The sequence below is a fragment of the Apodemus sylvaticus genome, chromosome 10 (assembly GCF_947179515.1).
Source record: "Apodemus sylvaticus chromosome 10, mApoSyl1.1, whole genome shotgun sequence".
NCBI classification, from domain to species: domain Eukaryota; kingdom Metazoa; phylum Chordata; class Mammalia; order Rodentia; family Muridae; genus Apodemus; species Apodemus sylvaticus.
The window spans coordinates 5,224,614-5,250,733 of NC_067481.1; the positions used below are offsets into that span (position 1 = coordinate 5,224,614).

General features: G+C 55.3%; 1 protein-coding gene across 4 annotated transcripts in view; it reads right to left on the reverse strand.

The window, feature by feature from the left end:
* The window catches only part of Septin9 (septin 9), a 171,463-nt gene that overhangs the window by 76,229 nt on the left and 69,114 nt on the right, over positions 1–26,120 (reverse strand). The window contains exon 1 of one of the 4 annotated variants that reach the window (XM_052196847.1): positions 23,641–23,926. The exons of 2 other annotated variants lie outside the window; for them this stretch is intronic. In XM_052196847.1, the coding sequence (XP_052052807.1) occupies positions 23,641–23,695 (55 nt within the window). In that variant the 5' untranslated portion in view covers positions 23,696–23,926. Of the gene's footprint in view, positions 1–4,682; positions 4,840–23,640; positions 23,927–26,120 lie in introns of those variants that run through there. One more of the 4 variants, XM_052196844.1, reaches the window with a different exon arrangement.

Here is a 26,120-nt window from a genome sequence, read left to right on the forward strand (position 1 = left end):
ACACCCAGCCAGGAGAGCACAGCCCACCACAACATGGCGACGCCCCAAGATACCTCAACAGTTGTGCTATAAAGAATACTATTCCTGGGGCTGAGAGCTGGCTCAGGGGTTAAGGCCCTTACTGCTGTTACAAAGGACTTGGGTTTGATTCCCGGAACCCACATGGTTGCTCACAACCACCCACAACTCCAGTTTCATACTCTTCCAGTGGCCCAACAGTAAGGAACCATAGCATCCATCTGATTCCAAAGCTGCATGTTACCCTCAACGATCCGGTCTCTAGGCTCAGCACACGCTCCCTGGCGGACCTCATCAGCCTAGGCCCTGTCAATCATACTCCGGGCAGTGCAGGACACTGACCACCCTGCTCCTACCCTGAGGCCCAGTGCTTCCACCCGGCCGAGTTGACTGCTCCCAGGGGGGCAGCAGGGTGGTGGCCAGGAAGCTTCTCTCTTCTTGCCTCTGCCGCAGCCACCAGTGAAATGAGCACCAGCTGTTTAGGTCAGGCAGGCGCAGAGCCGGAAGGGCCCACGTGGCAGGATCATCCACCAGCTCTGCTTCCAGACAATGCAGGGTTTCCCCCAGCCCCAGAAGCCAGGTTTCACGGGACCCCATGATGTCCTCCCCCTTCCTGCCCACAGCAGAAAGGACTGAGGGCTGACCCAAGCCCTAGTGACAGCTCCAGAGCCAAAGGTACTGCACCCCCCAGACCTCCCACCCCACTCCCAGCCTTCTCTAAATGCAAACACCCTCCCCCACCTCGACTCCCATCCCCACCCCCCACCCCCAGGCCTACAGTACCAGACTTCTGTAGGGAAGACCAGAGGGCTGGGATGGGAGTCACTCACGGAAGATCTCAAGTCAGTGAAATGCCTCTAGAATCCACATTTTAAAGGCCAGGTGTGGGTAATTCCAGGCTGGGAATCCCAGTCTCTTAGCGTTTCAGGCCAGTGAGACCCTCACTCAGAAACAACCGAGGTCAACTCTGAATGTGTGTCACACACATGTGCGCGCCCGCACGGGTTTTGTCAGAGCTTCTTCCCTGGGAGACATAACTGTGTCTCCTAAGGAATTAATATATGACTCCCAAGTTCCCCCTGGGAACTGGTGAGCTTCTTGGGCTTATCTACAGAGGTGAGGAGCTACCCATAGGAACATGGAGTGACCCCAAAGCCCAAAAACATGGAAGTTTTTACCCAGAATAAATGGTGGAGCCCCTGTAGCCACGTAGAAGGTGCCCCCTCGGTTAAGTTTCCCCAGCCTATATTGACACACTAGCCCCTCCAGACACCCCACAAGCAACTAGGACAGACCTGCTTACAAATGGCTGGGAGGAGTGGCCAGAATCTCAGGTGAGGTGCCAAAGCCCCACCCTCCACCCCACCCCCAGCCTCTAGCTCCCTCCTATAGCCCACAGGCCCACTCCTAACAAGCAAGACTGTGTTGTGTTATTAAACAGCTGTGGAGGGGAGAGGCAGAGGAAGCCCAGACTCCTGGTGCCTGCCTGGCTCCCCGGATTGGAGCACTCCTGTGGGGACCGCTTTCCTTCTGGAGGATAAAGAAGGGAACAAGGCCTGGACCAACCATAAACTACAATCGCCCCCACCCCTCACCACCCCTACCTCCACTCTCACCCCTGGTCCTACTCCATCCCCCTCCCACATCTTCAGTGGTGATGGAGCCTTGGTTTCTACCTGTGCACTCTGCCAACGGTCCGCATTTCCACGCTAATTTTGAATGCTGGCACAGAGCAAAATGAGCTGCACGAACCACATCCACACGCCGAAGTCACCCACGGTCTCAAGGCCCCTGGGTCCTCGGCTCTCTATACAAAGTATACACAGAGGGAGTGGCTGCCTCTGCTCAGACCATCCCCAGATAAGAGCCTGGCCTCCTCAGGAGAAGAATCAGGTGCCAAGCCAGGCTCTCCCCAGCCTTCCTGGATCCCACGCTGCCCACACACTTCTTCCCCACACCACGGGCCACAGGTATGTTCAGGGAGCGTGTTCAAAATTTGACATGGTCACTCATAGCACCACCGCAACCTCACTATCTTCTAACGGTGTGGCCGTGGGCTTCTAACTGTGCTCATGGAGCAGGGAGGCACTGCCTTCAGCCCTACCCAGCCCAAGACGCCCCACTTTCTTCAAGGGTTACGCAGTTATTCTGAAAACTGCCCCTCCCACACACAAAAAGACATGTACAAGTGCTAACCCCTCAAAACCTCATGGGAAACGGGTCTTAACAGTAATCAAGATACAAATACTTCTAATTTGGGACGGACACCAAGCAGTGTCCTTGAAAGAGAAAGGAGTAAGATTAACCAGAGAGCTAGAAGCCAGAGGCCATCTGAGTGTCTCGGGCCACAGCTGCTGGGACAGGCAGGAAGTGGCCTCCCTTTAGGGGTATTAGGATAGACTGCAGCTTTACTGACACCTTGAATTTAAACTCAGAACTGAGAGAGGATGGGTGTGTCTACCCTGTCACCAGTACTGCAGTATAGCAGCCTGGGTCAGACGCAGGAGATGCAGGAGATACAAGGGATGAGGAGATGCAGGAGACACAGAAGAGACAAGACTCGGAGTGGTGTGAGGTCATTGGACCCTTCGTCTATGGACCCCAGCGGGATGGGACAATGTGCTACACTGCAGCTCAATCCAGGCCATCTGCCTGAGACCCTGACTTGACTACACATTAGATCGCAGTGACTGGCTGGGTAGAAAAGCAGCCTGACACAGGTCCAAGCTAGTGCAGGCAGCGGGGCCCTCAGTGAGCACCCCAAAGTATGGCTTACTACATACCGAACATACAGGTCTCCCCGCTGCCCCTGGGAGCCACAACAGTGTCACCAGCCCTTACAGCAGGAGGGGCCACCCTAGCCCCCCCCTTTTTTTATTTGGTTTTTTCGAGACAGGGTTTCTCTGTATAGCCCTGGCTGTCCTGGAACTCACTCTGCAGTGGCTGGCCTCGAACTCAGAAATCCGCCTGCCTCTGCCTCCCAGAGTGCTGAGATTACAGGCGTGCGCCACCACCGCCCGGCCACCCTAGCCCTTTTATTTATCCAAAATGCCATGGAGGGCTGACTCACCCCTACCCAAGACAGGCCCAAGTCTCATCTTCTCTGAGCCCCCTCAGACTCCACCCTCTTAACTGGAACCAAAGGCTGTTGAGGAATTTTGCGCTCTGTCCACTGCTGGGATTTGCATCCCAAGGAAATAATCAGAAGATTTATTTAGGAGGGTATCTACATCTGCACGAACATGGCAAACTCTGAAAACAGTTCGGATTTACGGGCCAAAGTCTCCCAGAGTCATCCGAATCATATCGAATAGCAGGATACAAGATGCATACACGAGGTCCTAATGGCAGTGGGTGTTCCGAATCAACTCCCCCGACCCGGCCTAACGCACCGGTGGTGGACGTGGGTCACTGAGGCTTCCAGGACCCTAGACTGAGAAGATGAGGGTGAGTCACGGCCTCAAGCTCAGGATGAGTGGGAGTTCTCCCGTCCAGCCCAGCTGGGGAAAGTTCTTGCTTTGAAAGCATAAGGACTTAAGTTATAATAACCCCCAGAAGCCATGTAAAAGCCAGGCGCAGTGGCCGGCATCTCGAACTCCAGTACTGGTGTGCAGAGACAGGAGGATTGAGCCTTTGGCCAGCCAGTCTAGCTGAAATGGCAAACTCCAGGTTCAGTGAGAGAACCTGTCTCAAAAAAGAAATAAGAAGGAGAAACAATTAAAAGGAACTCAGGCCCCCACCTGGGACGTCACATGGGTGACCTTATCCAGGACACACACAAGGACAGGGTCTCAAACCTGCACCTTGCTAGGGAAGCTGTGGTGGTTCCGGAGGCCTCAGCAAGAGAACACACACCTCCCGGCTCACTCCTTTCCCAAAGCACAAGTTCCTCCCCTTGTCCCTCAAGCACCTTACCTCAGCTGCTACACACAAAAAAAGCCTCCTTCCAGCTGTAAACCCTCCTTCCCCAGGACCCGTGGGGGGCCTAAGCCAGAGCAGCCTGGGTCTGGGCCTATTTAAGGAGGAATGCAGCAAACACAGGGACTATTGTTAAGGCCCCTGCTCTGACCGCAGCCTGCGGGAACCTCTGAACCTCTCCTGGCTTCTGAAACTGGATCGAACACTTCCTGGTGCACGGATTGTATCGGGCCTGCTCTGGGAGGAGAGACCAGGGAAAGCTGCAAAGGCCTGCCCCAGCCTGAGACCACTGTCCTGAAGGGAAATGGAGAGCCCCAGGCCCACACAGCACTGCACACAGCCCCCAGGCCCACACAGCACTGCACACAGCCCCAGGCCCACACACCACCGCACACAGCCCCCAGGCCCACACAGCACTGCACACAGCCCCCAGGCCCACACAGCACCGCACACAGCCCCCAGGCCCACACAGCACCGCACACAGCCCCAGGCCCACACACCACCGCACACAGCCCCCAGGCCCACACAGCACTGCACACAGCCCCCAGGCCCACACAGCACTGCACACAGCCCCCACAGGAGGGAACAGCGCGGAACCACAGCTCAGGCTCTAAGATACTCAGGTCAGACTTCTCCCCAGGAATTGCAGCACATGCTAGCCACATGGAAGGCAGAGTCCACCACCCAGGGCATAGGGCAGATGGTACCACAGAGGAAAGTGGTCTACCGGTAACAACTTACCGTACCTGTATCCAGAGGAGCTGGTGGGGGGGGGGGTGGTGGAGAGAAGGCTCCCCAGGCCACAACTGTCCTGCCCTGTCTCAGGCTCCTTTGAGAACTGTGCCTTGGGCCCAGGTCCTCACTCTGGGAAAGAGTGGGGCGGGGCATCGGGCAAGGCCTTGGCCTTGGCAGAGTTGGGGCTGGCTGGGAGGCCTCAGCCTCTTACTCTCCCCCAACTGGAGGCAGCAACTCCCACCCCGCAGAGACTGAAAATGCAGAGCAAGGGCCCCAGGCCTTCCCAAGCTGACCTTGTGGCACAAGGCCAGTCTTGAGAGCCTCATTCAAGGCTGGCAGCTGAAGACTCAGACCAAACAATGCCGGGGCTACAGTGAACTTCTCTATCCTGGAACTCCATACATCACCAAGCTGTGCGTAATGGCGGGGTGGGGTAGTGTTGGTGATGTGTGTGATGCAGTGAATGGAGGTGATCCAACACTGTTGTCTAATCAACCTTCTGTTGAGTGTCTCCACAGGTGGCCCACCTCTCTGCTCAAGCACCTGCAGAACTTTACCTCATCTTAGGTAGTCTGCCTCTGCCTCCGCCTCTGCCTGGGGCCTGAAGAAGGCCACGTCCTAGTCCTCCCCAAACTGGAATATCAACACTGCAGCTCTCTTAGCATTCTACAGCAGGACTTCTTTGGGGAGCAGTTTGTAGTCCTCAGGGCTCCTCAGGATATGATGGACTCTGTTGTGTTTCGTGGCCTTATCCCCTCTGTCCTATCCCAACATGGGGACCCTAGTGACAATCTCCCCTTGGGTCGCTGTCTCAGGAACTACTTTCGGAGGCCTGGGCTGCTGGGGGTTGGGGGTAGGGCAGTAGCTAGGGGGCAGGGAGCAGACTTAGGACAGAGAGAGGATACAGATGGAGCCACGGGGAGGGGGGAGAATGTACCTTCAGGAAGCAGAACAGTCCCAAAGGAAGAACTTAAAATTAGTCCCAGTGAAGAGCCTGTCCCGGACGTTCGTAAACAACCGTCCCTACCAACAACCACGTGGGTACTTAACAACAAAGCCAGGCCAAGTCCAAATGAAGGCAGGAAGTTCTTCCTACTTGGACAGCGCCAGCCAGCAGGGACACCTCAAGCCCACCTGGAGTCTAGGAAGGAAAGTGAGAAAGCTGGAGCTGACACCTCAGGAGAGCCTCCCCTCCCCCCCCCCCACCACCCTTCCTCAGGGCCAAGCCCTGCTGGGCCCAGCAGACAGACCCCAGAAGAAAAAGCACCTCTGCCCAGGGCTCCAGCGTGGCGGCCAAGGGCTCTCTGGCTGCCCTGGGCATATCTGTACATGTGGCCCACAGATGGTGGCCGGGGATCATGACACCGAGGTCATTGCCCATAGAGTCCTGTCCCATGATCCTCTCTGCCTGCCTTTAGAAACCCAGCATGAACTCACAGAGATCTAACCAGCATCCACCCACCCCTGGGAAGAGGTAGATTCTGCTAGGGGATTTGGGGTCCCAAGGACAAAGCCAGAGAAGGCCATTCTGCTGAAGCAAAGGGTCTGTCCACTCTGTGCTGTCTTCCCTCTCTCCCTCCACCCTTTTCTCTTCTCCTCTTCTCTCTTGGTTCACTGAGACCTCTGTCTCACTGTATTATCCAAGCTGACCTCAAACTCTCAGTGGTCCTCCTGCCTCAGCCCCTCCAGCATATGTATCACAGAGCCTGGCTCCATATGATGACTTTAGAAAGAGACTTCTTCCTCTGCCAAGGTCAGTCACTCTGGGCCCTCAAGGTCCCCTATCACGTGCCAAAGGCAGGCTGGGTACACTCTGAAATGATTGAGTGAAGGAGGTCAGAAACATCCCATCCCTGCCTGCCGCTGGGTCTCTGAGATAAGACAAGGAGAAAAAAAGAACAAACACGCGGAGGAGCTGGGCACCGGATCTCAGCCCAGCACACGGGATACACGTGCCCACGTCACTCCTCCCAATAGAGAAGCTCAGAGAGCCTGGTCGCTCAAAACAGGACCCGGAATACGGGCGGCTGTGGGGGTCCCGCTCAGGAGCCCAGACCACTGGTAGGCAAGTCCCCTACTCCTTGCTTCTTTCTAGGCGCCCTGCCCCCAACTTCTCTGTGTTGGTTCCTCCTTGGAAAAACCTGCCAGCAGGGAGCTGAAGAAGCCCCTGGGCCAGCCAGCAGCAGGCTCACCCATCTGGAATCCACTCAGACCCTATCACGGTGGCTCCCCCAAATCCACCTACCTACTTTGGGTGGGCCAGGCACAGTGAGAGAGGCAGTGTCCACCCAGGTGACACATTCATGTTCTGCCTCCCACGACCTAGAACTGCGGCCCTATTTAGGACGAATTTCTCCAGTTATGATTAAAGTGAGGCTCTGAAGGGTTGCCCTGGAGTAGAGCGTGGGCCCTGAACCCGTGACAAACGTCACAGAAGGTGGAGAGAGATAAAACTGATAAAGCACACACTTTGCAGACAGCCACATGAAGGCCACCGCCGATTCGTGTCAGGGATGGGTGTGCAAGCCGAAAACTGCTGACAGGCACCAAAGCTGGAAGAGGCACAGGTCAGATCAGCCTTCCCTCCCTTGGGGCCTGGAGAAGGTAGTTACACCACAGACACCTTGAGCTGGGACTGCTGACCTGCACAGCTCTGAGAGAATATTTACTGTGTGAGGGTGGGAAGCCCCACCGAATCTGATATAGCAGCCCCAGAAACGAAGGTTCCCCTTTGACCCCAGAAAAGGGAACAGCAGGCTTGGGTACGGCTCCATGATGGAGCCTGTGTGAGACCCTCACAGCAAAGAGAAGGGGAGGGAAAGAAAAGGCAAGAGAGCAGAGGAGGAGGAGGAGGAGAAGGAGGAGCAGGAGGAGGAGGAGGAGGAGGAGGAGGAGGAAGGGGAGGAGGGGGAAGAGGGAATGTGAGCCTGCTGGGCCATCCTGTTGGGCTTCTTGGCTTTCTGTCTACTCTGAGGCCATCTCTCAGGCCTGGCTTGGAAGTCTAGGGAAGGGACGATGCTACGCAGGGCCTCCTGCTCCCCTCTCTCTCAGCCCACCACGATCCGACCCAGCTTCTCTTGGCGAGGCGGAGGTGAGCCGGAGGTCCCCTCTTTGTCACACCGTCCTCCTGCACGGTCTGTAAGCCTGGCTCACACACAGTTGACAGGGTCACGCAGGGCTCCCCTTTAGAATACGGAGCTCCAGGTGGGGTAGTAAATTACAGGGTCACTCTGCCTGCAGCAGATGTCACACACACACAGTCACATACACTCACACACTCTCACACATACACTCACCCAGTCACATACACGCATGCACACACACACTCACAAAACTCACATACCCACTCATACACACACACTCACACACACACACACACACACGCAGTCACATACACTCACACATACACACTCACAAAACTCACATACCCACTCACACACACACTCACACACACTCACAAACCCATTCACACATACACACATTCTCACACATACACTCATATACACTCACACACTTGCACACACACTCACAAAACTCACACACATACAAAACTCCCATACCCACTCACACACATACACACACTCACACACACATACTCACATAAACTCACACACTCATAAAACTCACATACCCACTCACACACATACACAGTTAGACACACACACATACACTCACACACACTCACACATACACTCACACACACTCACACATACACTCACACACACTCACATACCCACTAATGCACGTGCGTGCGCGCACACACACACACACACACACAAGTAAAGGACTTCAGGTAGCCTCCTCACAATCCCACAAACCATCAGACAAGCATGTAAGAAAGAAGCCTCTGCCCAGAGCTGATGGGGGCCCTGAGCCCACACCCGCCCCTGTGGGCCTCTAACTTTCTTCTTCCAAAGCCTGCCGCCCCTCAGGCAGGCTGTCCCAGTGAAGGCCCTCTTTGTGTAAATTTTAGATTCCTGCCTCCCACCTCCCACCGTGGCCCCTCCTGCTGGGAGCCCCAGGGTCATTCCACGATTGCCATAAACGCCCGCCACTGCAGAAGTCACTCCCTTTCTCATTGCTAAATTACAGCCATGGGACTTGAGCACACCTGGAACAGTCAGCTGCTGAAGAAACCTGCCTAAATTGAGAAGGTGTGAGGCAGAGAGATAAGAAGAACTTCCTGGTTTGGGGCAGGAAGGCCACAGGGGAGAGGAGGCTGCTCTCCCTAACGCTGTGGTGGAGTTGCAGATGTATTTTGATTTTGTTTTTGTGTATCAGACAGGGTCTTCTATTGCTAGGCTGCCCTCAAACTTGCTCTGCAGCTAAGGCTGGCTTTGAATCCGTGCCTCCTGCCTCTGCCTCCCAAGTGCTGCAATTACGGACTTGTGCCACCGCGCGCACACATCCAGTAGTGGATGTGCAATGTGGCGCGGACTCGGACGGGTCCCTGGAGGACAGGCTGGATGCTCCTGGCCTTGGGGAGGGGAGGGGAGGGGAGGGGAGGGGATCGTGTGAACTTTGAGTCCCCTCAGGTCAAAGGTTCCTAACTAAATGGCAGCTGATGAAGGCGGAAGGGACGCTGCAGACTTCAAAAAGAGGCCTAGCTTGCAGCTCTTGCCACTCAGAGTGTGAAGGCCAGAGGCAAAGTTTCCCAGTGTGCAGTCAGACGCCACACCAGGGTCCCGCCTAGGGACCGAAAGGAAAGAGCCCAACTCGAGGCCAACACCCAACATACCCAACTCACCCTCTCAGTTTATCTCCTCTCTGCTCCCCACCATCTAGCTCATCAGAAGGTCCCCGACTCCCCAAACACTGCTCTCCCATATTCTGAGGCTCTGCACGCATCCCATTTCCCATGATCCTCCAGGTGGGGGCCATTCCAACAAGCCTCCATGAAAAGATGGTCAGGCAGCCTGCTGATGCCATACAGGCCTGTCTGGGGCCTACCTCCCTTCCCAGCATGGTAAGCCTAGGTGCTTCCCTGGGGACTAGGAAGACCCAGAGCTCCTGAGGGAGACACAGGTCTGTGTCTTCTCTGCAGTGTGGTGCGGGGCTGCTAGGCAGGGATCCATTTCCCAGGGATCCATTTCTCTTCTCTCCTTCTCTGTCTTAAGCCCAGTCATTAGTGCCCGTGTAGTGACCAGTCCTGACCTGCCTTGATAGAGAAATACCCTCCCTCCTCCCTCCACACACCATGGGAAAAATCTCAAAGGCACTTTAAAAGTGGGAAGAAAAAAAAAAAGGAGAAGCGGCATTTAATACCGGGGCCACTCCGCCCGGTGGGGCCCTCCATTAATCACGCAAACCATCTTGGACAGAGCACCAGATGGAGCTGAGCTGTGGCCCGAGGCCCAAGCAGATATGAGCTATGGCCTAATTACAGGGCACCGTGACCCCCGGGGGGCAGAGTTCAGGCTCCGGTCAGAGCAGCACCCAGGAGCCAGGGGAGGGGTCAGAGGCCAGCTCTTGACAGTCAGACCCAGTGTTCACCCAGCTGCCTGGAGGTGGGGACAGAGCCTTCGGGACCACACTGCCCTGCCTGTGCCTGGCCCGCCTCGCTTGGTCAGGTTCCACTGAGCCTGAGAATGGGGTAGGCTTTCTCTCTATGTAGCTTCAAAGACTCAGCAAAGGAGGGACACGGAACACTGAGACTGAGAAAACCGGTTTGCTGTGTAGAAGAGGCCCCAGATGGACGCTCCGAAAATTCTAGAAGAAGCTGACATGAAGCAGTTAGGGGTGGAAGCTAGGCAGGGTCTGGGGTGGGGAAAGGGGAGGGGGGCTCCTCCTCCTGAGACTCCCTGGGGTTCCCCTTTGTCAGCAAAGCAGCTGCTACTCCACGAAGCACCCCTGAACTTTAAGCATGTTGGAACCTTGTGCGAGCTGGCCGTAGTCTAGGGTCTCCAGCTCTTGGGTGGAGCTGGGGAGGAGGGAAGGAGTGAGGTCCTGAGGGGCCCACAGGGAAGCAGCTCTGGAAGAGGGGACAAAGGGTCTGGAAGGAAGAGGGTAGGTAGGTTCCTCTGGAAAACATCCTTCCATGTGGCAGGCACAGGAGGCGGCTAAGGTCTGCAGCTCTCAGGTCCAGCACAACTCGTCCACCACCCTGTCCGTCTGCCCACCTGGACACATGGACCACGTCAGAGTCAGAGATACAGGAGACAGGGATATAAGGGACAGAGCCTTGGTCCTTTTGCGTCTCCCAAAGTGCAGCCTGTCAAACAGTCAACAGGAACTGTGCCACCACACTCGTCAAACAGACACGGAAGCCAGCAGTCACTCGAGGCACACAACCAGGGACATCTAGTTTCTTGATGCCCACTGCTCAGCCTGAACCTAGAATTACCGCCGCCGCCGCTGCCACCACCACAGTTGGCTATGCTGCAGGTATGATATATCCCCAAAGAAGGGATTAGAATCCCAGGTACCTATGAAGAATGTACCTCTTCCTGCTGCACCTCTCCCCATGCACCTCTCCCTGCTGCACCTCTCCCCATGCACCTCTCCCTGCTGCACCTCTCCCCATGCACCTCTCCCCACTGCACCTCTCCCCATGCACCTCTCCCCATGCACCTCTCCCTACTGTACCTCTCCCTACTGCACCTCTCCCTACTGCACCTCTCCCCATGCACCTCTCCCCATGCACCTTACCTAGGCCTCAAGCACAGGGCCCCTCAATCTGTTTACAGTACTAACAGAAACACTGAAGAGCTGTTTACAGTAAATACAAACCTTAGGTGCCAGAGAGCAATCTGGCTGGGCCAGGACCTCCAGTCCACAGCCCAGAGCCCAGCAATTTAGCCCCTGACCTCTGACCTATCTTCAGGCACTGGGCAGCTGGGGACCTGGGGATGTGAGGCAGGAAGGAGCCTCCTCCTCCCCCCAAGATACTGCCCTGGAGTCTCCGCCTCAGCAGGGACCAGGCCCACCAGCCTGAAGCCCCCCTGAAGGGGGTGTTGGGGAAGTGTGGAGACAGGAAGGAAGACTGGAGGATGGGTGTGCTTCTCTGTGATCACTGCTGGGACACTCTTCTCTCAGCTTAAAAAAAATGGCTTCAGCCTCGTCTTCCTGTCATCAAAGAGCGCTATAAACTGCCCAGAGCTGGTGTGTGTATGTGTGTGTGTGTGTGTATGATGTCTGTCTGTCCATGTGTGTAGTACATGTGTCTGTGTCTCTCAGTCTATGTGTCCCTGTGGTGTATGTGTGTGTCTGTATTTGTGTGTATGATGGTGGGGTATGTGTGTCTGTGTCTGTCTATCTGTCTCTGTGGTGTGTGTGTGTGATCTGTAGTGTGTGGTGTGTGTATTGTGTGTGTAGTATATCTTTCTCTGTGTATGTGTTGTGTGTTATATGTGTGTGTCTGCCTGTCTATCTATGTCTCTCTGTATGTGTGATGTGTGTGTGTCCACACATCTGTCTGCCTGTCCAACTATCTGTGTGTCTCTGTATATGTGTATGTATGTGCATGTATGTGTCTGTCTGTTTATCTGTGTGTCTCTGTGTGTATGGTGTGTGTATATGTATGCGGTGTATGTCTGTCTATGTGTGGTGTGTGTTTCTGTCTGTGTGTCTCTATATTGTCTGTGTATGTGTGTATGATATGTGTGTATACACCTGCGATATGTCTGTCTCTCTGTGTATGTGGTGTGTGTGTAGTATGAATATCTTTGACCTGTGGTGTGTGTATCTGTATATGTTGTGTGGTATATATGTGTATCTGTACGTATCTGTGTGTGTGTGTGTGTGTGTGTGTGTGTGTATGTGATAAAGAAATGACCAAAAACCATCTACATGCCACCATGGTCCAGGCACGTGGCCCCTCTGGCCTAGTTCCTGTAAAGGAAGGGCCCCTTCCACTTCCTTCCAGCAGAACACAAATATCTACAGCTGGCTCAGGTGACTTCTTGCTCCTGAACTAACCTGGTCCAGCAGCTCTAGAGTCTAACACAGGCTCAGCAAGGATGGACACGGAGGGCCAGCCCCCCTGTAGACCCTCCCAGCTCAAATTGGAAGACTTTAACTCTGACCACATTCCTTCTGGTACAAACTAGGCCTGCAGAGGTAGTTCCCAGCAGCCCTCACTGCCGGCCAAAGGTGAAGCACTCCCTGCTGCAGTTAACCCCTGAACTGGCAGGATCAGGCCTGGCAGGATCAATCAGGCCTGGCTCCGGCACCCTGGCTTTTCTACTTGAGATTGGACTCCCTTCCCAGACCTCTGAGTCCTTGACCTCCAAACGGAAAGAGACGTTTGAGTAAAGTTATTTTTCTTTTTGAAAATTTACTTTAAAAATAACAGCTACAGCCTTTTGCCTGACTATAAACACCATCTAATGCCGGGCGGTGGTGGCACATGCCTGTAATCCCAGCACTCTGGGAAACAGAGGCAGGCGGATTTCTGAGTTCGAGGCCAGCCTGGTCTACAGACTGAGTTCCAGGACAGCCAGAGCTACACAGAGAAACCCTGTCTCGAAAAAAACCAAATCCAAAAAAAAAAAAAAAAAAAAAAAGAAGGTAACATAAACATAAACACCATCTAAGCACAAGGCAGAAAATGTGCAGAAAAAAAAAAGGAAAGAAATATAATCCCACAAGACAGATTAACCTCTGTCAGAATCTTGACAAACATCTTTCCATGCTGCTGTGACGGTATTCATACACAAATTTCACTCCAGCAGCAACACTGCCTTCTGCTTCTCCAGGTAGCAGGATGGCCAAGGCTGCCCACATTCCTGAGACCTGCTTCTTGAATTCTCTAAGGTCTAATCTTCTGATTCTAGATGGGGCATTTGGCAGCTCCGACCAATCATCAGAATAGCCCCCAGAACATAAAACATAGACCGTCAGCCGCCAGTGAGGAAAGGGAGGACCTGGACACCCCAGAGGATTTCTGAGGGGGAGCATTTGAGGACCCCCCCCCACCTTCTGTGGGTTCACAAGCCTCAGTTTCCTCACCTACCTCCTATAATCCTGTAAGATACAAACTCAGTGGGCCACACGATTCTGGAAATAGCCCTCCCTGAATGTACCCCAGAGCTGCCAGCCCAGCGGCCTGCCCTACCCCCTGCTTCCCAGAAGTCACCCAAGGACAATGTCCAGCTCCAGCAGCCTCTGCTCCCAACAACTCCCCAGGCAATCACAAACTGAAGGACACCAGGACTAAGCTCTCTCCGGGGCACTGCCAGGGACAAAGGGGGCATGTGAGTCACAAGGTCTCCAAAACTGCCCAAGGCCCACAGCCAGCGCCTTAATAGAGGAAAAGAAATTGGCTTCATGTTCCTACTGCAGGAAACTCCTCACAGTGCAGCACACACACCCATCCTCCGAGCTGACTGCCAGCTTCCTCCAGCTGACAGTCACCGTCCAGGGAGCAAGAGCGTGGCTAACGTTGTCCTCTCTGTACTGAGGCCCAGTGTCCCAGAATCAGTCAAGTCAGTGCTGACCGGGTACTTCCCACACTCCCTCAAACATCAGGCACTGTGGGGGGGGGGGGGTCCCATGCAGGTGATAAGTTCATAGAAACAAGAAGAGAGGCTCACAATACTTTTTGAACTCAAGGACCCATACAGCCCCCTTTCCGTTTCCAGATCTTCATCTTTCAGTCTTGTAATAAAGAACACCAGATAAGGGACAATGTGGTCCCCCCCCCTAGGCCTAATGTAGAGCCAGGAAAATAAGTCCACTTTCACAGCAGATTGGGAAACTGAGGCACAGAGAGGAGGATACCTTGTCCAACACTATGGAATGGGTTCTGTTCTCGTGTCCACTGAAGCTTCTGTAAAAAAAGGCTCCAAATGCCACAGCCTGACAGGGGAGACCAGAGCTCCTGCTTCACAGACACAAGACTGGACTGAAGCAGGGGCTGTCAGAGCAGACCCGAGGCTTGGCACCCCAGCTACCCCTCCTCACTACTGCCAAACAGACTGAGGTTGCCATCACACCCAAGAACTAGGCAGGCGACAAAGGCCAAGCCAGACACAGTGGTGCCCAGCAGGGACTAGGGAGCAGGTCTCAGCAGCACAGGGTTGCAGCCAGTCTGCCAGGCAGCCCCTGCCTCTGCCTACGGCTCAGCAGCAGGGCTCACCTGCCACCCGACAGAAGGCTAGGCTGGGTGGAAGGTGGGCCTATGAGCCACAGGGAGACAGCTGTCAGGGCCGGGATGTGGGTCGGAGACAAAGGACACACAGGTGAGGAAGAGAGACAGACAGAAAGACAGACACGCCCACACCCACATGCACGCATTCACGCCCACCCGACCAGCCCCACTCCTGACAGCAGGCTCCAGAGCTGCTGTTTGCAGGAGCTTGGCTTCCTCATTTAAATACCAGCAGAGAGGTGAGGAAGAGAGACTGATGTCCAAGGACTCGTTCCTCAAGTTGGAGAAGAATTCCTAGCTTGTCAAAACCCCCTCAAATCCCCTCAAACCCAGCTGTCCCAAAGCCCAATTTCTCTGACCAGAACCTGGCCTTCGACCTCCATCCTCTGCTGTACCAGGCCTGAGGTGTGGGAGTGAAAGAGACAATCTGCATTCTCCTGGTTTCTTCTGTAGTTAAGAAAGAAGGGAGGGAAAGAAAGAAAGAGGAAGGAAGGAAGGAAGGAAGGAAGGAAGGAAGGAAGGAAGGAAGGAAGGAAGGAAGGAAGGAAGGACGTAAGGAAGGAAGGAGAGAGACAGAGAGAGAGACAGAGAGAGTGGTGGAGAGAAAGAGAAAGAGAAGGAGGGAGAGAGGGAGGGAGGGAGGGAGGAAAGAAGGAAGGAAGGAAGGAAGGAAGGAAGGAAGGAAGGAAGGAGAGAGACAGAGTGGTGGAGAGAAAGAGAAAGAGAAGGAGAGAGAGAGGGAGGGAGGAAAGAAGGAAGGAAGGAAGGAAGGAAGGAAGGAAGGAAGGAAGGAAGGAAGGAAGGAGGGAAGGAAGTTAGGAAGGAAGGAAGGAAGGAAGGAAGCTAGCTGGTGGCTTTCCTGGGGTTTCAGAAGGAGGACAGGACTTGAAAGTCACCATTGCACACACTCTGCTACTTGCACTGTGGCTGGGGCTCCACACAGGCCCCTCCACCACCCGCATCCCCCTTCAGCTCTGTGAGCCTCCTGGATAGGAGGCAGGGCACAGAGCCTGGATCCCACAAGCAAGCAAAGCTTCAGGAGCCGCTGGTGTTGGTGGCCGTCCCAGGCACCTCTGCAGACACAAGAGGAGATCTCGGAGTTTCATCTTGCAGTAAAGGAAAAACCCCATAACCCAGTTAATTTTCAGAAAAGTCCAGAGCCTGACCCATGACAGGGGAGAGTGGGCAGGGGACAGTGGAGCCAGGAAAACTTGTCCTTTTATACTGCTGATACTATCTGTCTCTAGGGGACAGAGGGCAGGGGCCTGGCCGTCCCTTCTCAGAGAAGCTGCCCGCCCACATGGAAAGTGGGGCAGCGTCCTCCATCAGAGTCTGCTTCCTGAGCCCAGGGAGGGTGAGGCCCTGCCCTGAGTGTGGAATCCACCAGGATCCTGGCTGCTATAATCTTGGGGCCACTGCAAGTGGGGGGAGGGGCCATTGTCCCACAGTTGCTCCTGATTGAAGGTCCCTGGGGGCTCAGGCTGAACTTGCATAAGGGGAGGGTTGACAACTGACAGAAACCACCGATGAACGCCATCCTAGAAGTACAGAGGGGATCTGCCTGGGACCCACAGTGGCCACTTTCCTCATTCCACAGTGACTCCCTCAGCTGCACTCTCCCAGAAGGAGGTGCCCAGCCCTTGTCCTGACCTGTCTGCAAACACCTGTAAGCTTTTCCTATCCCACACTGAAACCAGGAACTTGTTTAAAAGTCTGAAAGGGGTTGTATAGGGTGCTGAAGTCCCAGCTTCCCAGAGGTGAGACATTTGTGAAAAAGGACAGGGAAGAAAGCTCAGTCCCACCTAGGCTGCAAAGGACAGCTATTCCCAATCCTCCCTTTATGCGAGTTCAGCCCGAGCCTCCAGAGACCTGTGATCAGGAGCAGATGTGGGGCATTAACCCCGCCCCCATTTTCAGTCAAAGGAGCAGATGGTCAATGTTCAAGCTCTCACCGAAAACCTCAAGACACAGTTTTGGAGACACAAGAAGCTGTAGGACATATGGGTAAAGGGATAAGGCCGTGCGTGCGCTTAGGACCATAGCCCTATAGCTCCTGGATTGTAGGCCGAAGAAGCCAGGGAAGACTGGGGAGGGAGACTGAGTTATTTCCAGGACCAGCGACAGAGAAAAGAGCAAGTGGTGCTGGAGGGATTGCCCAGTGGTTAGAGCGAGTGGTGCTAGAGAGATGGCTCAGTGGTTAGAGCATTGGCTGCTCTTGCAGAGGGCTCAGCTTTGGTTCCCAGCACGCGCACACACACACACACACACACACACACACACACGGCAGCTCACAAGTGTCTGTAACTCCAGTGCCAGGAGATTTGATGTCCACTTCTGCCCTTCTCAAGCATCAGGCATGCACACGGTACACAGACAAGCATGCAGGCAAACACTCATACACATAAGATAAAAATAAATCTCTAACAAAGTCTCTCCTTCCCTCCCTGTCTCTCTCCCTCTTATGAAGAAGAGGAGGAGGGGAAGGAAGAGACTAGAACCCCTTACCTACTTTTGTGCCCCCCCAGATGTTCCCCAGGGAGCCAAGGCACAGGCAGTGCTACATGTTTACGTTTCCTAGAGAAAACAAGGTCGTTCTGTCTCCTTCTGAAATTCTTTGGATTTAGTGGCACTTTAAAAACATGACAACAAACTTGAAGTTTCGAGAACATCTGCTGCTTCCCGACTGGACGGAGCCTCCGGGTTCTGTCCAGACCAAATTAAACAGCCAGAGCCCAGAAATGCCCTCTGGGCGTCTGGGGGGGTGTCCAGAGCCAACTGGTGGGGTTATCCAGCCAACAAGATGACAAACCCTTGAGCATCTGAGACTGTGTTTGCAGAGAATTCCATGAGTCTCCAAATTTGGGAAAAAAACAAGAGGGCTTTGGAAAGAGAGGCACTGTGAGCCAACCTTTCCCCGTGGCTTGGTCAAGAGAAACTACAAGAATTCTTTTCTCAATTCATTTTAGGGAATGAATTTCCTGTCTGTGATACCCCAACACTCAAGAGGCTGAGGCAGGAGGACTGCTCTGAGTTTGAAGCCAGGCTGAGCCATACAGAGAGAGAACTCATCTCAACTATCCTATATCCCCTTAAAAAAGAGGAAATGGCCTAAAGCTTCCAGTTATAGACCAGCACCCCACCAAGTCCTGGCTGCCCTGTGTCCTTCCTCCGGCCACTGATCACAGCCCAAGGGGCAGACCACAAGCAGCACTGTCATAGGGGGCCTGAGCCCAGAAGGGTGCCTAGGCCAGTCTGACAGAGAGGTTCAACTCTGTTCTGGGTTGAGGTGTCAACACAGACCATCTAAGTGGCAGGTTAGCCTCTCTGAGAGACAAAGGTGCGTGGTCACAGGAACTACAGTCAGGGTCCTGGCTTGACCACTTCAGAAATGGAAAGTGGAGAAAGAAAGGAGATCCCAGCTCTATCCTCTTGGTACCAGGATGTCAGGCCTGGACACTCTGGAGGAACAAACAGAGGCCACAAGTCACCAGGTAGGAAACTCCCTGGCCTCTATACCAAGCACACAATGCACATGTTTGTGTTCCCCAGTCCTGGCCTGGTGGGAGGTACTTTTGGTTCAGAAGCAGGTCAATCTGACTCTAAAGCATAACCAGAACAAGACAAGACTCCTCTTTTTCCAGGTACTAAGGATCCCCCCACAATCCTCACTCCAGGCTCAGAGTCCCGTCCCACCCCCCAGACCTTAAGGATATGGGTGGAGGTGCAGAGCTGATAGGTACCCGGGCTGGCGAGCTGATAACATGGAACTTGGGCTTCTTAGCCCTTCTGGTCCCTACTGGATGGAAGTCACAGCTCAGAGCTGAGTCTGCACCATGCCAACTGGACAAGAAGGCTGAGGCCACTAAGCGCCTCTACTAACTCGGCCTCCCACCTCTCAGGACTCCAGGCCTGCTTCACAGTCCAGTCACCAGGTGTGTGCCCATGGCTGTCAGCACTTGGTCCTGCAGATGGGCATACCGTTTCCTTCACCTGTGACATTATGGTGTGAGATACTGGGACAGCCTCCCAGGCAGAAGGACCCTGAATCCCATGTGACCCCCAATCTCTAAGGGGAATATCAGCCAGAGAGGAGGAGCGCCCCCCCCCCCCGACCCAACTCCATCTGAGTATCTATTAAGATCAGAGAGATTCCCAGGAGGGTTCAGTGGGTACCAAGTCCCTGGGACTTGCCATTACCAGTGGCAACCCTGTTAACTAATCTTGTCCCCACAGTGGGATCAGACAGATTCTTGTCTGTGTGACCTTCTAGTGCTGCGGATCTATACGTCTTGTGCAAACGTTGCTCAGTCCAACAGCAACCTCCAACTCCCACGAAGCCAGTTCTATACCTGGTGCTAACCCCCCCCCCACACACACACCTTCTCAGCACAGTGTCATTCACAGCCCCACCGAGCTCTAGAGGCTCAGGGTGAGTGTCTCAGCTCACTCTGAGCCACACAGACAGTAGAGCGAGGTCACCCATCAAGTGCCCAGGGTGACACCCATCACTCCCATAAGACCTCTCTCAACACAAACCCTGCCCCCTGCCGCCTTCTACCCCACTCCCCCTCTGCCCCTCCACCACAGTGCTTCCTTCAAAACCTTCCTGAAATGTCACAGGATTGATACCCCCCAAAGGGAATGTGCCCCACTTCTTGCTAGATATGTCGTCCAGGTAATCCTCAGTGGGGTGCTTACATGCCTATTGTCCCCATCTATTGAACTTGCTCACATGGGGACATGGGTGCACTAGTATACCAAGCTGGGGGTGCCAAAAGCTTTGAGATCTATAAAAGAGGACAGCCCCTCTTCATTGCAGGAAGCCCTAGAGCCCTGGAATCCCTCTCAGCATGGAGGCTGCCATTCCCAGGAGCCTGGAGCGTCTGCATGAAATCTCAGGATTCATCACACAGAAGGCCCACGGGCATTAATTAAGAGGCCAGGTCTACAGCTACCTGCAAGCAACAGGCCTTTCCTCTAGGGAACAAAGTGGCACCTGGGTCCAGCCATCACCACCACCTTGTCCCAGAAGTGTCTATACAGTTCCTGATTTCTTGGCCACCTCTCTATTGAGGAGGAGAGAGACCACAGGATGTCCAGGGCCTGGTGCAGAAGAGCCTTCCTCAGAGACGGCAGAGAAAAGTCTTGCTAGTCAGATTGGAGAGTCTGGGCTCCTGGGCCAGATCTGTTTCAACAAACATCAAGGGCTCTCTGAATTGTTCTGGGTGTGCGAAACTGATTACAGCAAACGCTGGTGAGAAGAACAAGCCAGCAGCTGGCACTGGAAGCGGCTTTTGTTACACAAGAATCCGACTTGTAACTGTGTTTGCGATAACAGATCCACTCAGGAAGAACATGCCATCCAGCTTCCCCACGCTTCTGCAGACCGGGAAGGAGAGAGAAAGGGGTGACTCCTCCAGCCACCCAGTCACCTTGTGGGGGAGAAGTGGGTGTTACCGTTGACTCAAAACCCTTGATGTTGGGAAGTGGGAAGGTAGGAAATCACAGGCAGGTGAGAGATTAGCAAGATTAAAATGAGAATCAGCACAGTAAGAGATCTTTTTCATCCCTAGGGAATGGGATTGGGGGGATAGGGGGATTCCTTGAAAGAAAACCAAAGACAGATACTGGGATGCAAGAAGTTCATGTCCTTCGAGGGTCCTGCCACCCCCTCAGTCCCCAGGGACGGAAAACCAAGTCTGAATCCCATCAAGACCTCCAGTTATGATCACGAGTGTGGCCGCTGGTTCAGACGGGGGAGTGGGTGGAGGTGGGGTCAGGGTGGGGATATGTGGGGACAGCTGGGATAAAACAGACAGAAAACGAAAGGAGAAATGAGTGTCCGTGTCAGTTGCGGCCCAGCTGGCACACCTACTCCAGCACACACAACTGCAGACTGGATCCACCAGCCCCACAGGCACCCGGCTCTGACCGGGAATCCTAACCCATCATGTGTGATTCACTTCCCTTTGCCCTGTAGGGCGGGCTGTTCCTGCCTGGTATAGCTGCTAACTTCACACCTCCTCGGGGCAGGCAAGCAGGCTCTCTGCTATATTAAAAAAACGAACAAACAAAACAACACAAAAAACACCCCCAGAGATACACAAGGCTCAGCACTAGCCAGAGCTCCCTGGGGGGAGCACCTAGGCCCCACCCTCTCAGCAGAGCATGTGATCTCCATGTCATGTGCCCATCAGTCCAGCCTCACAAAGGGACTGTGGGCCCCGGTGGCTGTAGCCAACCTGGCTCTTTTCTCCCTCCTCCAACTATCCCCACACACCCCGCAGGAAGCCTGTGCAGAGACTGGCTGCTTCTCCAGCTGAGCCTGGCCAAGCTAGCTAGCTAGCATCAGGGCACAGCTGACTCTCTGTGGCTGGACCCCCTCTGTGCACTCGCTGTAAACTGACCCCTTCGTGGCCCAGCCTCCGTGCAGTCTCACCCTGAGATCATCGTGGCAGCCTGGCCACAAGGCTCTCCTCTTCCCCTGTCACCATCAGATCCCTCCTTCCTCAAGGTCTTCTTTCCCCATTCCCAATGTCCCCCTGCTAGTCTCTTGCAACTTTTCCCGCCTGGATTCAGACTGCCAGCTTCTCTCGCCCATACTGGGCTGGGTCACATTCTCTCCACATCTGCCCAGCTGTGCAAGCCCCCACACACACACACACACCCTCTCCGCACACCAACTCAACTCCGTATTCCTAGGACACTTAAAACTTCACTCTTCGGGTGGCTCATCCAATGCACATACTGCGCGCACACACACACCACACACACACACTTTCACTAGTGATAACCCAGGCTAATAATCGCTGGGGACTCAAAGCCCTGACCCCGTTCCCAAGCTGAACTTTTCAGGGTTCACAGTAGGAAGACTGGCACGCAGGAGGGCAGCCTGCTCAGGGGGCCCGGCTTCCTTAAGACTGCCAACCTCTACCAGGATGTTCTCAATGAGGCCATTGTCTTGAACTAAATTTGAGGGTCAAGAAGCTGGCTTGGGAGGCATCCCAGTGGGGGCACGACACAGTGAGTAAGGAGTTGCACAGAGAAACCAAAGAGGCAGGAGCAGCTGGCCTCCACAATGCGAAGGGAGTCAGTTGCTGAGACCCTTACAAACCCCCAAACTGCTCCTTCCCCAACAAGACCTCTGCAGTGGTCTGCAGAAACCCCACCCCTAACTCCTTAGGGGATGAAAGCAGACACCTGAATGCCTCCTAGGTCAGAGCAGAGAGACCAGGGCCTGGGAAAAGGCAGCCCCCGCCCCATCGCCAGGCCCGCCCTCCATCCCTATCCCCCACCTCAGAGCTTGCAGAGAAGGGAACTGATTGACTGGCTTTCAGATTACACTTCCAGGAGAATGAAAGACCCCAGGGCAAAGGAGGTGCACAGAGGGACAAGCCAGGGAGCTGGGACAGTCCCTAGAATATGCAGAAGGCACAACAGCACAGAACAGGTCTGGGGGGGACCCCAGAATAGACATGGACTCCAAAGAGGTCCAGGTGATTGGAGGCACAAGGTCTCCCAAGCAGCAGCTCTGCCTTGTATCAGCACAGATACTTGCTCCCACCACTGAGGTGACCAAGTGGGTTATGATATTCCAGGCTCCTCACAACCTGTACCTGCCAACACACAACGCATCAGCAGCCACCAGCCCGCCCCAGCCCCCAGGCCCCACCCCGATGCTTTGCATGCACACACTGACACACAACTAGTCACCTAACTCAGAGAAAGATAAGGCTGACCTCAGATGGGCTCAGGACAAACCCCCTGTCCAGTCATGGGGCCTGGTGCACCCCCAACTGGTCACTTGTAGGGCTAGAACTGGCGTGAAACCTGGACAACTTTAACTCTGTGGGGCCCTTCCTCCCTCGCTCACAGCCCACCAGAGGGCTCTGCTTAAAGCTGCCTGAGAGCCCCTCAGAGGGGCGGGGGCTCCAGGCTCGGCAGAGTCAGGCCCGCCCCTCGGAAACCCAGCCCCAGACGCGCGCGGGACACCATTGTGTAAGCCTGCCTTTCCACTGGCTTTATTTACTCCGGAGGAGGACGCAGGACTAGGGGCCACGGCTCCGGCAGTGGCAGTCACGAGGCCTCTGGAAAGCCCGCGCATGCTAGCCCAGGGCGGAGATAGCAGGCCCACCCTTGGAGGAAACAGACCCCGAGTATCTCTGCACTTTGTAAACTCAGGACAAGAGGCGAAAGTGCAGTCCTTGCGTGAGCGCACAGGCCCCCTCTCTCCCAAAAGGCTCCCCTCTCTCTCTCTCTGATGGGTAAAAATGTCCCGGGCCTGGACATCCCACCCTGAACCCTGAGACTCGCCGGGCTGGGATCCCCTCGGATGCATGGGGCCTGCCGGCCGATCAACTTGGCAGCCCTTGCCAGCCGGGGGACTGGGCTCAGCCCCAACCCCGGAGCTGGCGTGGGGGAGGGGAGGAGGTCCACCCTGAGGATTCGGCCTCCCACTGGATCCCAGGAGGGGAGCGAACTCCCACGCTGGTGAGAGCTGAGGTCGAGCACCAAAAGAAGAAAACCCGCTGGTTTCCAGGGTGGAATTGCGCTCCCTGGGGTTGTTCCCAAGAAGTCAAGCCCGCCCTCGAGGAGACGACAGTCGCAAGGCAAACACAAACAACAATAAAAAGACGAACACCCCAGGGGCAGCGTGAACCTGAGATCCCCAGGGGGCGCGTGGTCCCCAACTAAAGGGGTCTACTATCCACAGGACCCTTTAATGGGGCTCTCCAAGTAAGCAACGCGGGGTCTGGGGCGCAGAGCCCCAGGGGGAGCAATCCGTGGTTTTGCCTCTCCTGTGCTCACCCCGTCCGGTCTCAAGCCCGCCTGGAGGCTCCTGCCCAGCTCGCCAAGCACCCGCTGGGTCGGGCACCCACCTTCAAAGTCTGAAATGATCCCGTCCAGCTGTGCGTTGACCGCGGGGTCGGACATGGTGGCTGGTGCGCAGGGAGTCCCGCGGAGACCCGGCCCTGCGCGCTCCCGCTCCCGGTGCCGAGCTGGCCGCCCGAGCCCCTCGGCCCCCACGGTCGGCTGAATGAATGGGGGAGGAAGGCGGGCGCCGGTCCCTCCCCAAGCACCCGGGCCCCCGCCCCGCCCCCGCCTCCCGGCTGGATCAGGTTCCCGCACCCCAGCCGGCCTCCGAGACTCGGCACTGGCTGCTGCGCCCGCCTGTCAAAACTGGGCCTGGAGGGGTTGGAACCAGAGCTGCTTCTACAGGGACTGCAGAGTCCCAGGCACACGACCTGGGCTGGCCCCCCTTCTCCCTTCCTGGCGGGTGCCCAGGGGACCGCGACAGACACGGCCTCGGCCCCTCCCCCTCACGCCCCTCCGCGGCCAGATGTGGGCGGATGTAGAGGATGTGGAGGCCGGGCCACAGCAGCGGGCGGGCGCCGAGGGGGACAAGATTCCTCCCCTTCCCTGGGCGCAGCGCTCTTACTGCCGGAGGTTTTATTTACGCAGCCAAAGTTCCTGAGCGCCTCCTTCGCTTACGAGCACAGGGCCTGCAAGGGTTAAGCTGTAGCGCTAGGCTAGTGTGGGTCCGCGGGAGCCTAGACGGCCGACTACAGAGATGAGGGTCCCGGGAGTTCCCAGCATCCACACGTGGAGGACTGCTACCCCCCTGTATCCCTGGGGGTCGCTGCTTCATCCTTTGGGTAGGTGCTACGGAAGGGATAGGGCAGGGAGAGGCGGCCCTTCAGAAGAATCGTTCCAACGCCCCTCCCCCTTCCACCGTATGGGCTTCCTGAGTAGAATGGACCACGACCTTCCCTCCAGAAGAGAGGAACCATAGTTCCTAACATCAGAAGGAAGGAAGAAGGCTGCTCTTGGGCCCCTTCCACGTCAGTGGGTACCCACAGCCTGGCCCTCCTCTGTCCGAGTAGCCTTCACACTTGAGGCATCCACTGGGCTCCCAGATAAAAACCACTGGCAATACAGAAGCAACAACAAACACTAGTTACCAGGAAGGGTCCCCAGGGATGGGGGGGGTGGGGTGTTTCACCACTTCCTGGATGAGCCAACCAGTCTCCTGCCCACTGGGCACTACCTCAGACGGGGACCTCTCTGTCCAATCAGGCCTGCGTGGATTCATAGCTGGGGACAGGTCCCCTGCAGAGTAGGTAACTCATCCCCTGGTCCTCAGTGGTGCGTCCCTGAGCTGTCCTGGGTCTGGCTCTGCTCTCTCCCTGCTCCACCATCCTCAGTGAGGGCGGAACAGCACTGAGACCCGCAGAGGCTGGTGAGGCTGCAGGGGACAGAAGCCTCCGCTGGGTTTGCTGAGACTTTTTTAAGCTGCTGGAATAGAGGCCTTCCTATTTCAGAAAATGTGCCCCTCCCTCCGTCCCTCATGCCTCAGATGGTTTAAAAACTATTTTCAACCAAGTGAGCTTCTGGACATGGGAACTGCAAAACCATGGCCATTTCAAATGCACCCACACCCCCATTTTTCTGGAAGCCCTACTACCAGGGGCAGTGAGCACCCCCGGATAGCTTCTGTCTGGGTCTCAGCCTGCCTGGCAGTCTGACCACCACCAGGTCACCTGCCTGTCCCATGTTTGGGGGATTTCAGGATCCAGTCTAAGAAGCCGAGGCCCTTACCACAAAGCCCTGGGAAGATGCCGGGTCCCCGGGACAGCATCCAACCTGAGTGGGCGTTGTTCACTGCTGTGTTTTATAAAAAGCACCTGGTACACAGAGACACACCCGAGCGATTGTTCTCCCCAGGGCAAGTGCAGATTAGCAGAGATGTGGTTCATTGTTGCTCTGCCTGTAACCAGGCAGAGGAGCCCAGCACACCACAGCGGTCCAGTGGGGAGCACAGCCAGGGTGCAGACTTCAAGGAGTGCTCCCCGCCCCCGGGGACTCCAGGGGACAATAGAAGTGGGTGCTGACTTCCACAGCCAGAACACCCCTGCCTAGAGTGAATGACTCCATGACTCAAGCAACCAGCCGAGCCCTCTGCTTCCCCTGCACACTGTAACCACTCCGCCTGCAGTACCAGCCTGGGAACCTGCGAAATGCCTGGGCTCCTCCATCAGGAAAGCCAAGGCAGGCCTGGCCACTCTCCCAATAGGAAGTTCACCCTTGTGTCTCTTTTCTTTCTGTCCCATGAGGACAATGGGAAACAGCAGGGCCCCTCCCTTCTCGCCATAATTACCTTCTACGAACTCCAGGATAACCCAACTGCCACTTGGCTTTGAACCAGTCCCACCCGCCCCCAGCACCCCCACCCCCAAGCCCTCTCATCATCCCAGCTGTCCCAGACCACATGCTTGGCTGTGACATTCTGGGACTTCCATAAGGTTGGGTGGCCACCCAATTCCCTCTCTATAGTCGCGGGCTCCGGCCTTGAACTTCA